Below are 13,704 nucleotides of genomic sequence, written 5' to 3' on the forward strand. Positions count from 1 at the left end.
CTGTTTGGCAGAAACCCAGGGCACACTCAAAGTACATCAACAGTTTTCCAAAATGTGGGGGCAACCATGCAAAAAGAGGGCACTTTTTGACACCAAGCCATGTAAGTATCCCCTTTCCTCGGAAAATCATCAGGTCTGCTGTCAGATAGCAGTACTTTGGCATGTCCCTCTAACAATCAGTCCTGGTGTCTGCGTCACCCAAATCCTCAATACTCTTGATTCCTTCTCCAATGATTTTCCACGTTTGCTTCTCATATGATCACTGGGAAGACTTGCCTGATGTGTGCTAGCACGGATGACCTTGCAGCTTTTCAGAGATTCAAACATTTCAGTTCTCGGTTTGTTAGCAGGTTAAAATCAACTTACAGCTCTGAAAATAATGTCGGAAAATAATAGTGATTTTGCACATGCTGTGAACCTTACCATTCAAAATATTTATTTTGTAGGTCATAAGCCTGACACACACTTACACTGCAAACAGTTAATGCTCTCACATTGGCATACAATCAGGCCTGAACTGTATGTTACATATGTGTTACCTGCCACACACGCCAGAGCAGTCAATTATGCCTTGTGTGGACACACAAATTGAGCTCTCTCTCTGTCCTAGTTAATGCATGTGATGGATTGACAGTAGAACTTACCGGGAATGAGAGTGGCAGCATCTTCTGCTGACCATGAAGACAGGCTTGCCTTTGGTGCAGCTGTTCTGCTTTCATGTTTAAATAGCCTACTATCTGCTGCAGAGATGCCTGTCTGAAACCTTAACAGGCTCTGGGAAAGTAAAACATCTAAACTAATAGATTAAAACAATGAATGGCGAGGACTGGGCAAGTCCCCAGACACAAGTAAGATTAACAAGTCAGGCGAAAGTAAGTCCTGGCTAATCTTGCTTGGTGAGCACAAGTGATCGGCACAGCAGTGCTGCATGCATTTTTAAATATCCCACCTGTCATCAGTGCAGAGGCTCATCTGTGGACCTCTCTTAGCATGAAGCTGGAAAGGAACTGTTAGTATTTTGCTTTCTGACCTTATTGTTGCAAGTAAAGTTCTTTTTCATCTCTGCATAGGATCTGCGGTGGCCCAATGCTTGAAATTTAGTCTCATGCGAATCATTGTAACTCGAGCTATTTCAAATACAATCTATTTGAGAATAGGAAGTGAGCAACCTATTTGTCTTATAGAAAACTGTAATCAAACGACCTCTAACCTGGAAGTTTTTCTTTTATTTTTAACTGGTCAGTGAAAAAAAAAAAAAAAAGTTTATTCCTAGAGTGGCCTCCCCTATACAAAATGGGGGAGCAATTTTAAAAAAGTGGTGGAAAAATGCCCTTGACTTCCAAAACAGTTTTCTGAGTTTAATATTTGACTGATCTTAGGCTTCTTGTGTCTTGTGAGTCTCCAAGTCCCTTTTACTTGCCATAATCATTCAACATGGGTAACCGGGGTAACCATGGCTCAGACCCTTGTAACGTTTATTAGAATTGTGTGGTGTACGTAAAGCAAGTGTCTTATTCTGGGTCTGTAAAATCAGCAGTCCTCTAGTTCGATGTGGATTGCCTGTTAGTTGAACTGGATAAGCCTAGGGCTTGAATTCCAAAGTTGAGGCAGATTTCAGAGAACCTCAATTTAATGACTGACACAGTTTGTGTTGCTGCTCATGAATGGACAAGGCATTTTACTGCACGTCCTGTTGGGCAAGTTGAGGAGGTTATTTTGTTTAGATCAAGCTATATATTTAATAGCTGGGAGAGCCAAAAGTTAGGTCACCAGTTAGATTATAAGCTGAACCATAATGAAGATCGTTATATTACAAAGCACTGCCTGAGAACCAGCACACTTCCAGACCATCTGGAATCAAGGCAGCAGAAGTTCCAAGTTTCTACAACAAGCTCTATGGGGATTCAAGTGAGTCTGCCACTAAAGGCAATTCTCCAGCATTATCTCGGAGAGTTTAATTGTTGTTTTTAATCTGTGTTGTGCCTCACTTCCGTATGTTGGAGTCAGAGCTCAACCCCAAGTCCAAACAGGGTCTGTGTATGTCCACAGTTGAGATGATGTGTTGGATCCATGCGACCATTGCAGGAATGCTGCCCTGAACGAAAGCATGTTGGTTTGAAGTCACAGTGATAGGCAATAATAGGCTCCATGGAAAGGTCTTTCCTGTTGGCTAATAGAAAGTGTAGTTGATTCAGTGGTGGTAAATAGCAGTGGTCCCGATAAGTGTACAGACAAGGGTTTTCAAACTGGAATCTCCTTACCCACGACACCAGCCTTCTTCCATTGCATACTTTTGTTCACCTTCTTTGGCTTAGATATAGTGATGAGGTGTCTAAGGAAGAATACAAACCTATCTTGAATTCAGGGACTGAAGGAATTGAGGGGCATATATGCTTATGGTTGGAAATGGAACAAGCATTTGCAATGCAATAGGTCTCGCATTATAAAAGTGTGAGCAGTTCGCATTGCTAATAATAATGCAACACTAGCAATTGGCATTGTAAATGATAATGGCATTTATTTATGTGTTTGGTTTATAAAATAGATAAAAAAGGCATTGTCATGAACCATGCCAATAGCTTAAACTTTTGCAAATGCGATACCTATTGCATTGCAAATGCTTGTTTAGGTATGCTGCTGCCGTAGGCGGCTATGATGAGAAGTGGCGCGATCTGTATTTAATGACCCACCTGCCCCGAAGTGGCTTTGAAGCGGACTTTAAAGAGATATTTACACGTGTACTTTATTTGACGAGTTTGTGAACTCACTGTCAGCGCCCGGCTGGAAGGCTCCGTGGCTGCAATTATATCGCATGGCCCTCTTATCTGTTATTAAGTAGACGGATGCCCGGGGGCGACCCACGCTGTTCCGGCTTGGCTAGCTGCCAGCTAGCCCGTGGCAAGTTGCCGCACCAGCATTCCGAGAGATACAGGCGCGTGCCGGCTTTGGAGAGAAAATCAATCGGGAACATATTGCAGGTTTAATTGCACCGTGGCTCTTTAAACAATAGAGGAGTTGTGAATGTTTTACCAATAATTAATGGTTATGTATACATGGCCGACAGGGAATGTGTGACATGATTGTAAATACAAATAAACTTAAAGGGTGTTAGCGCGTTCTTTAAATCGCTTTAGACGATCGATACATGACATTGGGACAGACGGCGGCCGCGCGCACAGGCGCTCAAACACTTGACAAGACTGAACAGAGGAAAGCAAACAGGAGCCCAATCATATCTGCTGTGATATTGTGTTTTGCCAAATTGTATACGTTGCGGTGACGTTTTATTTATATAAACTGTTACTATAACTGATTTCCTCATTTTATGAATTTGATGTTAAGTTCTTGTTATTTGTAATCGGTACTTAAGCATAAAAAGAGGATGTGACAAGCCTAGTCCTTATTCTCAGTCCTATAGATGGTGGACATTCCTTATATAAATGCTAATATCCGACCAGGAAATCAGATAAAAGAGCCCGACGTGACGCGCACGCCTCAAGACACTGACGACGGTGGAGCGTCATCCATTCAGGGTTATTAGAGCCATGTATCAGCCTGGGACAGGGGGTGCTCCAGGGAGGGCGGGGGTGGGGCTGCAAAAGGCAATGTGCATTGATTTCAGCACAGAGAGCAGTTTAATTTACTATCGTTTCACATGCCTCCCCCCACACCAGACAGCATCCTTCTCGGCTGTCAAAGCACCGCCGGAGATCCGCACAGACGGAAAGAAATCCGCGCTGATTGAAAACACCAGGCACGCTGGAAGGAAAGCAGTGATGGCGGAGCGCACATTGTGCTTCACTGTGGACAATTACAGCACAAAAACACAGCGCTCCAGTGCGTTTACAAAGACACAGCTCACACCACAGCATCCCACAGAGTAGAAAACAAACAGCAAAAAGAAACTAGTATGAAGCTTTTTGCCTGTCACGCTCTGAGGAAGTTGGCCAGGAGTTTGTTTGGTTTGTTAGTAAGCCGCCAAGGGAGGGGGTGGCAAATGGTGATCACTTTCACGGCCGCTTTGATGGTCTCAGTGGCCGCGCGGCTCACTGAGAACATCAAAGCGGCCGTGAAAGTGATCAGGCAGACTGACAAATGGTGCGCGCGCCCGGCGCACATGCACTGTATTTGGAGGCCTGAAAAGCACTAGTTTGCACTTCCAAATCCCCTGTTTACTAAAGCTCTCGCCAGAGCAGTGCTAAAGCGCTGGCTCAGGCGAGACCTAAAAACGAGTGTAGTTTGCATTTCCTAGCCTTTTTCTAGAAATCTTTGTTCTAATATTTCTTTTTAGCTAATGTTGTCTGTGAAGTCCAGGCGTTCAATAAGTATACAGAACTTAGATATTTACTACAAGTTACTAAAATAAGGATATTATTGTGATTAAGAAATATATATATTTTATATTCTTTGAATTGAAGAATTAGTTGCAATTGTGCTTCACATGCATAAAAAGTATTGAAAACCCCACACCAACCTCATCATTTGTTGCTAATTAACCACTGGCATTGTTTTCCTTTGTCTTATAGAACGGACTCCAGAGGTGTTAACCTGAACCGGCAGTATCTGAATCCTGATTTTCATCTTCATCCTTCAGTTTATGGTGCCAAAGCAGTTCTCCTTTATCATCATGTTCACAGCCGGGTTCGACATACATCCCAAGAGTTAAAAGCATGCGTCCCTCCAGTGGCATCTAATATAATGGCAGTCTCAAAAACTTTGAACCATTCCTCTGAGAACTGCTCCTTCCCCTACGAGCCCCCATTATCGGAGATGGAGAAAACAAACAACTTAATCAACCACCTAGGTGGGGAAGGCGATTACATAACTTTGTCACAGGTCTTCCAACCGTCAGATGTGCCCATGCAGGCTGATGACACTGGTGGACATCCAGACTCGGATGACTTTATCAGGGCTCAGCCGTTATGGATTCTTGATCCTGAACCAAATCTTAGCAGTAGCTTAAACAGTGAGAACGAATTGGAGAGACCACTGTCTGCCATTCCCACAGAATCGATCCCTCCTGAGGAAAGTGGGATTGCTTACTATATAGACTTGCATGGCCACGCCTCCAAGCGTGGGTGCTTCATGTATGGGAACAATTTCACAGAGGAGATGGAACAGGTGAGTTTTCATGAAAGTAAATGGATATCTGCAAATTAGCAAGATGCAATGCCTCTGTTTAATACTGTATTTTGAATGTATTGTATCTCACATGTGTACATCACATTGAAACTGGTGTATAACCCAAAATAGGAACCTAAGACAGTGCACTGGTGAATACTTAAGTGCAAAAAAGTCACACTTTAGAAAACAATGGCATGCCTTTAAAACCCCTCATCTTTCTGTTTTAATTCGAGAAAATTAATCACGCGTCAGTAACCAAAGGGGGTAATGTTTGTTAGGACTATTATCAAACACTACTAGGTGGAATATTCATGGACCTCTCTGTCTACTAGAGGCTATGCAAATGTAGTCTTCTGTATTTCTTTCTGATCTGTTAAATCATTGTGTGCGGAGCAGCGTTTAGTCCGTGTGTTTTATTGTAGTATAGGACTTTCATATCTTGCTGTTCCTTTGTCTTTCTTTACCTCTCATTTTATTTTGCTTCTTCATCTGTTCAGCTGTTGTTTTTCTGGTCTGGGCCCACTAGTTGAGAACCATCAAGGTGCAGCTATCTTTCTGATTTTTCAAATCTATTACATAAAAACACGAATCCATTTTTTCCTGATAGTACTTAACTGCAAGATTTCTCGTTTCCTGTTTTGTACAGTGTATTTTCCAATCTAAGAGAGCTTTGAAATCGGTTGGAAAATTCCATGATAATACCATGCAGCTACTAAGTCATTAGTTTGCCTCAAACTTAAATTATAGTCTAAGACTTGATGAACAGACATCAGCACTGCAGATGGCCCCTTCAATAGACCTGTGCCTAGGGTGGAGCTCTCCTCTTTATATGTTTAAAACATGAAAGGGTAAAAGGGGAGTTTGAGAATTGCACGTTTCTCATTTGTAATATTAAGTTTCAAGACAGAAGGAGATGTATTTCCTGAAGGCACAGCAACCTTCTTTGAAGCTGGTTTTCAATCATTAACCTCTTAGTAATAGCCACAAGTTTGTTGTGCTGTGGTTAGGGGTGGGCGGAATTTGCGTAACCGCGTTACGCCAATCTCCGCGAAACGGTATAAAATCTCCGCGAACACGCAGAGATTCCGCGAACACGCGGAATTGCTTGTTCGCGATGCTTTTTTCCTGTTCACAGTTGCTGTTTGCATGCTCGGGGAGAAATATCTCGCGAACACGCATTTTGAGAACGCGAACAAGAAAAAATTTCGCGAAGTCGCGGAAAGCAGAATTTTGGGCAATTTCGCGTTCTCCGCGGAACGTGAAATTACCGAAATTCCGCGAGCGGAACGGAATTTACCGCCCAGGCCTAGCTGTGGTTACATTAGAGCCACATGAAGTCTTCTCCGTTTAGCACAGGTAGTAGGAAAGCTTTGCTTTTCAGCAATGGATGCGGCTCCTCAACAAACCAATCCACTTTGAAATCACACAAAGGGTATCCAGCCCCACGCCTCCGTTGTCCTACAATTACAAATAAATGGTGAATAATTTCTTCTGTTGCTATATTAGCAGTTCACCTCCATTCCTAGAGAGAAGGAAAGATCGCAGTATTTCTCCCTCACTGGTTACTGATCTCAAGGAATAGAAACTTGACAACTATTGGTATTTTTCGTGTCCCCTTAAGCCCAACTCATGCAAAATGGAAACCCTCCACAAAAGGCCAAATGTTCTTCACTTAGATCTGTGGTCCGCTCCAGGAATGTGCAGAAAAGATTTGGTAGTTGTAACAGCCCATCTCAGAATTCCTAGGTTATGTATTTGCTGTTACTTAGTAAACCAGCTCATAACTGTTGCTGCGAGTGAGGAATTTACTCAAGAATCTCCATTTAGTTTTGTTTTAAATTATTTATTTTAATGTTCACAGCAGCATTGGTACATGAATTTTAAAGACCGTGTTAAACACCATTTGTAATGTTTATGTTCATATCATCTGTTCCACCCTGCCAATTTTTTGTCCATAATGACGTTGATAGTATTACTTCCATTGCAGATGTGTCTATCAATAACTTCTTCAACACAGAACAGGTTGTCTCACCTTTAGCTGTGGTGCTAAAATCTATGTTGGTTATGGATAATTTTATGATTCCCACAGCTCTCTAGGCTCATCACTGTCACCCGAGGCACCCTCAGTCTAAATGTTGCCCCTGACAATTCCTCCCCCCATTGACAGGTTATTCCTCACTCGCAGGAACAGTTCAGCTGGTTTACTAAGTAACAGCAAATAGATACCCTAGGAATTCTGAGATGAGCTGCTACAACTACCAAATCTTTTCCTCGCATTCCTGGAGCGGACCACAGATCTAAGTGGAGAACATTTGGCTTATTGTGGATGGTTTCCATTTTGCATGAGTTGGGCTCAAGGGGACACGAAAAATACCAATAGTCGAGTTTCTATTCCTTGAGATCAGTAACCAGTGAGGGAGAAATACTGCGATCTTTCCTTCTCTCTAGGAATGCAGGTGTACTGCTAATATAGCAACGGAAGAAATTATTCAGAAATCATTGCTACATTAGTGTCTGCCTGTTATCTGCACGTGTCTCCCTTCAGTTGAGGTGATGAAAGGCAGGTTCCATAATGATAACTGGCTCTACCCGCTTGAACATTCTAAGTATTCAAATTAATTTTACAGTGCACTATTATGTGATGGGGAAGCTAGGTTGTTTTAGTTGATCTGACTGGTATTTTGCTTGCTAAACTGTTGCAACATCAGGAAAATGATGTCTTAATTATTTCTCACACCCACAGGTCGAGAACTTGCTTTTTCCTAAACTCATTGCACTCAACTCTGCTCACTTCGATTTCATGGCCTGCAATTTTTCAGAGAAGAACATGTATGCCAAGGACAAGCGAGATGGGCAGTCTAAAGAGGGAAGTGGGCGTGTGTCCATCCACAAATCCACAGGGATCATTCACAGGTAGCTAACTGTGATTCAGGTTTTTTTAGCAGTGGTAACTGGAAGTGCGTATTTACAGTCTTGTGCGCACTTCACTATTCATGTGCTTTTCATCTTTTTAGAAATTATTTTATAATGTGCATTTATTGGTTGAAATCTTATTCCCTATTATGGTCATACAGTTCATCCCATTTAGTGCTTTTGTGACCTACTTAACCAAACAATGTTGTAGTGCTCTGGACCTCCCCAGTACCTCACAGTAACTCCAGTATTCATTCTGGTTAATTTTTTCTTACGGAGTGCTCCTTGCCTTGGTTGAACAAGAGATAAATATGCAATCAGCCAAAATCCAAGCATTGGCCATATTAGAGGATGAACAATCTGTAGAAGCTGGCTCTGTATATACTATACCAAAGTGAGGCAAGATGTGCACCGAGTCCAGTGGAACCCAAAAGATAGGCAGAGGTAAAGTAGATAGCACCTTACTCTCGATTTGTGGTAGTGTTGTCGAGCACTAAGGCTTTATCAGAGGACAGTGTTAAGCATTTGTTGTACACAGTCAGCAAATGAATTCACACACTCGGACTGAACTTCAGACCAATTGTTTTTGCGTAAAAATATTCTTTTTGTTATTTTATTTCCTAGAACTAAGCACGCCTGGCACAGGTAAGGATAAATACTTAGCAGTAAATATACTGTTTGGATTGTAATTGTATATGCATTACAGTACTGTTACTGAGAAATGCAATGCTTTGTAAATACAGTACAAATACTTTTAATGGGCTTTTTAGTAAAATGACCAGTACAGTACTTTCAGAGTACATTTCTTACACAGTGTAGTATACCTGGATACTACACTGGAACATTTCCTGTAAGCAGGTAAGTAAGAGCGTTTTTGTTATTTAGTACAATTTTAAAAGGATTTCTTAGGTTTTCCAACTCGACACAAAAAAAGTCAATGTTATCCTATGGAGAAAAATAATGTTATCGGTTCAAAGGTAAGTACTTTGTTGTAGAAGTTGGTATTCTGGGGTTATCCTCAGGGGTCTTCCAGCGACAAGGATGCACTCTTGTTACACCCTCTGCGGCACTAGGGTGGCCGGGTGCAGAGTGCTGAGGCCCAATGTTATCCAATGGGGGATAGCGGGCCTCCGGTTGGTGGCTGCTGACGAGCAGGCCACTGGGTTGTGGGAGCAAAGCTCCTAGACTTAAGCTCCGGGCAAATGGGGGTTTAGGCCAGCACAAAGATGCACCCTTAGCGGCACTGGGGTGGCCGGGTGCAGAGTGCTGTTTTGGCGTCTTAAGCCCTGTAGCTTTCAATGGGTAGTCTCCGGTTTGCAAAAGCACTGCAGACTCTGGGACGAATGTCTTCTGGGTGCGACTACTACTGGGAGAGGTATGTTGGGGGTTGGTTAGGCACCGTCGTTTGGCGTCTGGTGCAGGGGTGACTTTTAGGGTCGAATCTTCTTACCAGCTCCTGGTCGCGAGTGGGGGGGGACGTTCCAGTTTGAAGCTGCAGGCATCGGCTGGAGGCTTGAGGCAGGTCAGGGGTCGCCAGATCTCGGGTTTGGATCATCAGGGAGACCTCCTTTTGGTGTTGGGCCACTCGAACTCGGGCCGTGGGCGTCTGGTGCAGAGTGGTGCAAACTGGCAGATCCTTGCAGAGCTGGAGTTTGTTGTTTGAACTAATCCGGTGTTCACTGGAGACCGAGGCTTTGAGATTGAAGACAGGCAGGTCCTCAGGGTTTCTCAAGGTTGCAAGCTGCAGGACACATCGGGATTTCGCTGGAGAAGGTTACAGGTGGGGATAGGCCGGTAGAGCTGGGGCCAAGTCAGAGGGCGTCCTCCTCTTAGCTTCCGCTCGGCTGTTCGGTCCTTCTTCTTCTTTTCTTCTTTTAGGTTCTTGTCTGAGGAAGCAAGGTTCAGGTGTGCCCCTAAATAATAGTTTTAGGGGCAATGGGTCCCTTCCCTGGGATGAGTACAACCTCTATTATGCCACCCTCCAGTGGGAGGGGTGGCATCCCTGGTTGGCTGGGTCCCCTCATTTGCAAGATGGCGGGGACTGAGAGTTGTGCTAAACCTCGCCTCCCCCACCTGTGGAGTGGAGTCACCCAGCTAGACGGGTGACTGATCTATGCCAGGGCAGTGGGTTGTAGGCATGGCACACATGCATGGCACACAGGGCTGTGTGCCATGTTGACTCTTCACTTTGTTCTGCACCAAAACACGCAGCCTGCAAAGGCAGTGTGTGAGTGTAGTGGTACAGGGTCTCTAAGGGAGGCACAATAAGTGCTGCAGCCCTTAGGGGTCTTCTCTGGTCACAGTGCTCTGGGTACCTGTGGTACCATTTACCAGGGACTGACCTGTGGCCAGAGATGCCAATTGGGTTTTGTTTTCAATGCAGTTTTAGGGAAAGAATATAGGCTCTGGGTACCTAATTGACAGGAGCCCAGGGCTCACTCTGTCAAAGCACATCAGCAGTTCAGCAAAAAAGTGGGGGCTACCATTTATTTATTTGCAGATTTATAATGCGCATGGCTCCCCCAGCAACGAGGCGTCCCAGTGCAATACAAGGACCTGAGACGAGGACCAAAGCAAGTCGAAACAGTTAAATAGTAAAAGTGGGAAAAAGCCAAGTCTTCAAAGCCTTACGAAACGGCAGATGGTTAGAAATAGTTCTGATTGGAGTCGGGAGAGAGCTCCATAATTTTGCCGCCAGCCAGCGGAACGAGCGCCCCCCTGCCCTAGCCCTCCACACACGCGGGGTGCAGACCATAGCTAGGTTAGCGGAGCGCAAAGGGCGCTTGGGTGTATAAGCCTCCAACAGCTGGATAAGGCCTGGCGGGGCCTGTTTAGACAGAATCTTGTGGGAGATACACAGTGCTTTAAATTGTATCCGTTTGTCCACTGGCAACCAGTGGAGCTTGGGGAGAACCTGTGCAACTGAACAATGCTTGGGTAATGAAACCAGAATCCGTGCTGCTGCGTTCTGGACCCTCTGGAGGCACTTAACGCTGGCTCTGGTGACTCCCTAATAGAGGCAATTGCTGTAGTCCAGTCTTGAAAGGACGGATGCCTGGACAATAGTCTGACGCACTGAAGGAGGGAAAAACCAGAGCAAAGGCTTTAGACCCCGCAGGAGTCCAAACAGACCCCCGCAACCGTTTTAGTTTGTTTCTCAAAGGTTAGTCCCTGATCGAACCATACCCCAAGATTTTTTACGGTTTCCTTCGGAAGTGGGGCAGGTTTTAATCGATCCGGCCAGTATAGATCTGACCACAGCTCCCTATCCTTTCCAAATAGAAGGATCTCTGATTTGCCAGAATTAAGCTGGAGGCAATTAATTGCCATCCAATCAGATATAGCTGACAGATCGTCCTTAAAATTGTCTAAACTGGAGGTACATTTCCTAGAAAAGGATATCACTAATTGGGTGTCGTCTGCGTACGACACCAACGACAGCCCCCTCTCTTTCGCCAGCACTGCTAGAGGGCTGACGTATAGATTGAATAATAAAGGGCTCAAGATGGAGCCCTGTGGAACCCTCTGGTGTAGTGCGAATTCCTGTGAGGAAAAGGGGGGTGCCAGGACCTGGAAAGATCTATCCGATAGAAATTATTTAATCCAGGCCAGGGCTGAGTCCCTGATCCCAATATCCTGCAGACGCTTGAGAAGTATAATATGGGACACCGTATCGAGAGCGGCACTTAGGTCCAAAAGGACCAAGGCCGCTGAGTCTCCAATATCAAGGCTGATCTTAATGGTTTCTGACACAGCTAGTTGGGCAGATTCAGTGCTGTGTCTGGGCCGGAAGCCGTGTTGAGTAGAATCAAATATAGCATGTTGCTCAACAAAATTGGCCAGAATGGAATTCACATGAGCCTCCACAACTTTAACCAGAAAAGGCAATTGGGAGATAGGTCGATAGTTGGCCGGGTTGGCAGCGTCCAAAGAAGGTTTTTTTTAACAAGGGAGGAAGTGGAAGCCCCAAGCCACCAAGCCTCGCCCACTACTCGCAGCGACTCAACAGCCCTTAAAATGCCACATATGAAATTGGGTAAGTTAAAAATGAGTGTTTTAAGTCTTTCTCAAAGTTAAAACAAAGTTTTAAAAAACAGTGCGTTACCAGGATAGCACATAAAATAACAAGGTACGATACCAAGTAACTGTGTACCACTCGCTCCCGGCTCAAGCCTCAGGAGCCTAATACTGGCGCGGTCGCGGCTGCGCCTGCATTTCTAGACCTCTGGGAGGATCCGGCCTGGGTGACTGAAAAGCCTCCTTCCCCCCAATCCAAGATGGCCGCAACTATTCCGACCGTCCGGAGGAAGTGGAAGCCCCAAGCCACCAAGCCTCGCCCACTACCATGCAGAAAGAGGGCACTTTCTCACACAAAGGTCTTCAGAGTCATAGCTTTTTGTTGTTTGTTACTGATGTAACTTGTCTTTCTACTTGAGATGTAGGCTATTTCTTTCAAAGCGAGTAAGCTTTGTTAGGGCATTAATATGTCCATTGTTGGTTTTTTTTGACCACTTGGTATACTGCGAGAGCAGAGGTTTTATATGCAGTATTTTTTTTCCCTTTTTAGGTCTCTCCTGAGCCAGCACGCATGCGCTGCTCTGCGAGGCATTTAGTAAGGGCTTTTAAACCCTGAACACACGCTTGTGCGTGTGTTTATGTTTTTTATCACCCACAATTGGCCTTTGCGTGCGAATTTCTAAGAAGGACAGCACGCAATTGGTCCAAGGTGGGTGCATGTCCCGCCTTCTCTGTGTCCTGGCCTAGGGTGCTCGGGAGCGAGCAGCAGCGCCATCTGTTTCCAATGATCTAATTGGAAACTGATGGCGGTCAGCGCTGGTCGCGCTTGTTGTCTTGTTTAAAAAGCAGTAAGGCTTTGGGGCAACCGTTTAGCTGTATATTGATCGATGTCACTTTTATTTCTGTTTCGAGTGACCACGGAGTCCTGCGAGACTAGTGGGGGGAGGGGGCACCTGGCAGTGGATGCCATGTCTAACGCAGAGCTGTACCTGAGCGCGCTAGGTCTCTAGGGCTAACTTGTGTCTAGGCGCTAGAGCAGACCTTGCAGTACTTTGCCCCGCTCCTTACCAGCTTCGTTGCGGCTTTACCATGCCTGTTGTGTCGGCTTAAGCATCCTCTGGTTTAGAGTTTGTCACACACTTTCTTTGCAGCGCTGCAAAGACACAGGCTTACATAACAGACACTATATAAAACATGTCACTCTTGCACCCCTTATCGTTAAGTAATGCACTGCACAGCGTAGGGCAGATTTGCAGCAGACCGGGCTCTATACTAAAATGTGCATGGTTTTGACCTTTTGTTGTCTCTCATAGGGACATGTTGGTATGCCAGTGGTAAGACTGGTGTATGTGGACCCTCTGGTCTTTTCTCGTTAAGGTATTCAGCGTAGTCTGTCTTCACTACTCTTGTGGTGTGCATATTAATTGTGACGTGGATGGATTCAGGGACTACATTTTGTATTCTTTTGAATACATGCTCTTGTGGTCCATCCTTCATTAAAGTCCTCTTGGATTATGTGTTTTTATGGTGCAGGTTGTTTTCTCGTTATTAGCGGACTGCATATCTACATTTTTGTTATATGTTCTTCCTTTTTTGAAAATTGTGAGTAAACTCCGAGTTTATTGTGTATTCTTTGGAAGACACAAGTTA

At 44.6% G+C, this 13,704-nt stretch overlaps 1 protein-coding gene across 11 annotated transcripts in view; it reads left to right on the forward strand.

Moving 5' to 3' along the window:
- Positions 1 to 13,704, forward strand: part of AGBL5 (AGBL carboxypeptidase 5) — a 468,371-nt gene that overhangs the window by 151,158 nt on the left and 303,509 nt on the right. For all 11 annotated transcript variants that reach the window (XM_085613234.1, XM_085613239.1, XM_085613240.1 and 8 more), the window contains 2 exons: positions 4,527 to 5,121; positions 7,868 to 8,037. In XM_085613234.1, coding sequence (XP_085469360.1) covers positions 4,527 to 5,121; positions 7,868 to 8,037 — 765 coding nt within the window. The remainder of the gene's footprint in view (positions 1 to 4,526; positions 5,122 to 7,867; positions 8,038 to 13,704) is intronic.

The sequence above is a fragment of the Triturus cristatus genome, chromosome 6, assembly GCF_964204655.1.
Source record: "Triturus cristatus chromosome 6, aTriCri1.1, whole genome shotgun sequence".
Lineage (NCBI taxonomy): Eukaryota > Metazoa > Chordata > Amphibia > Caudata > Salamandridae > Triturus > Triturus cristatus.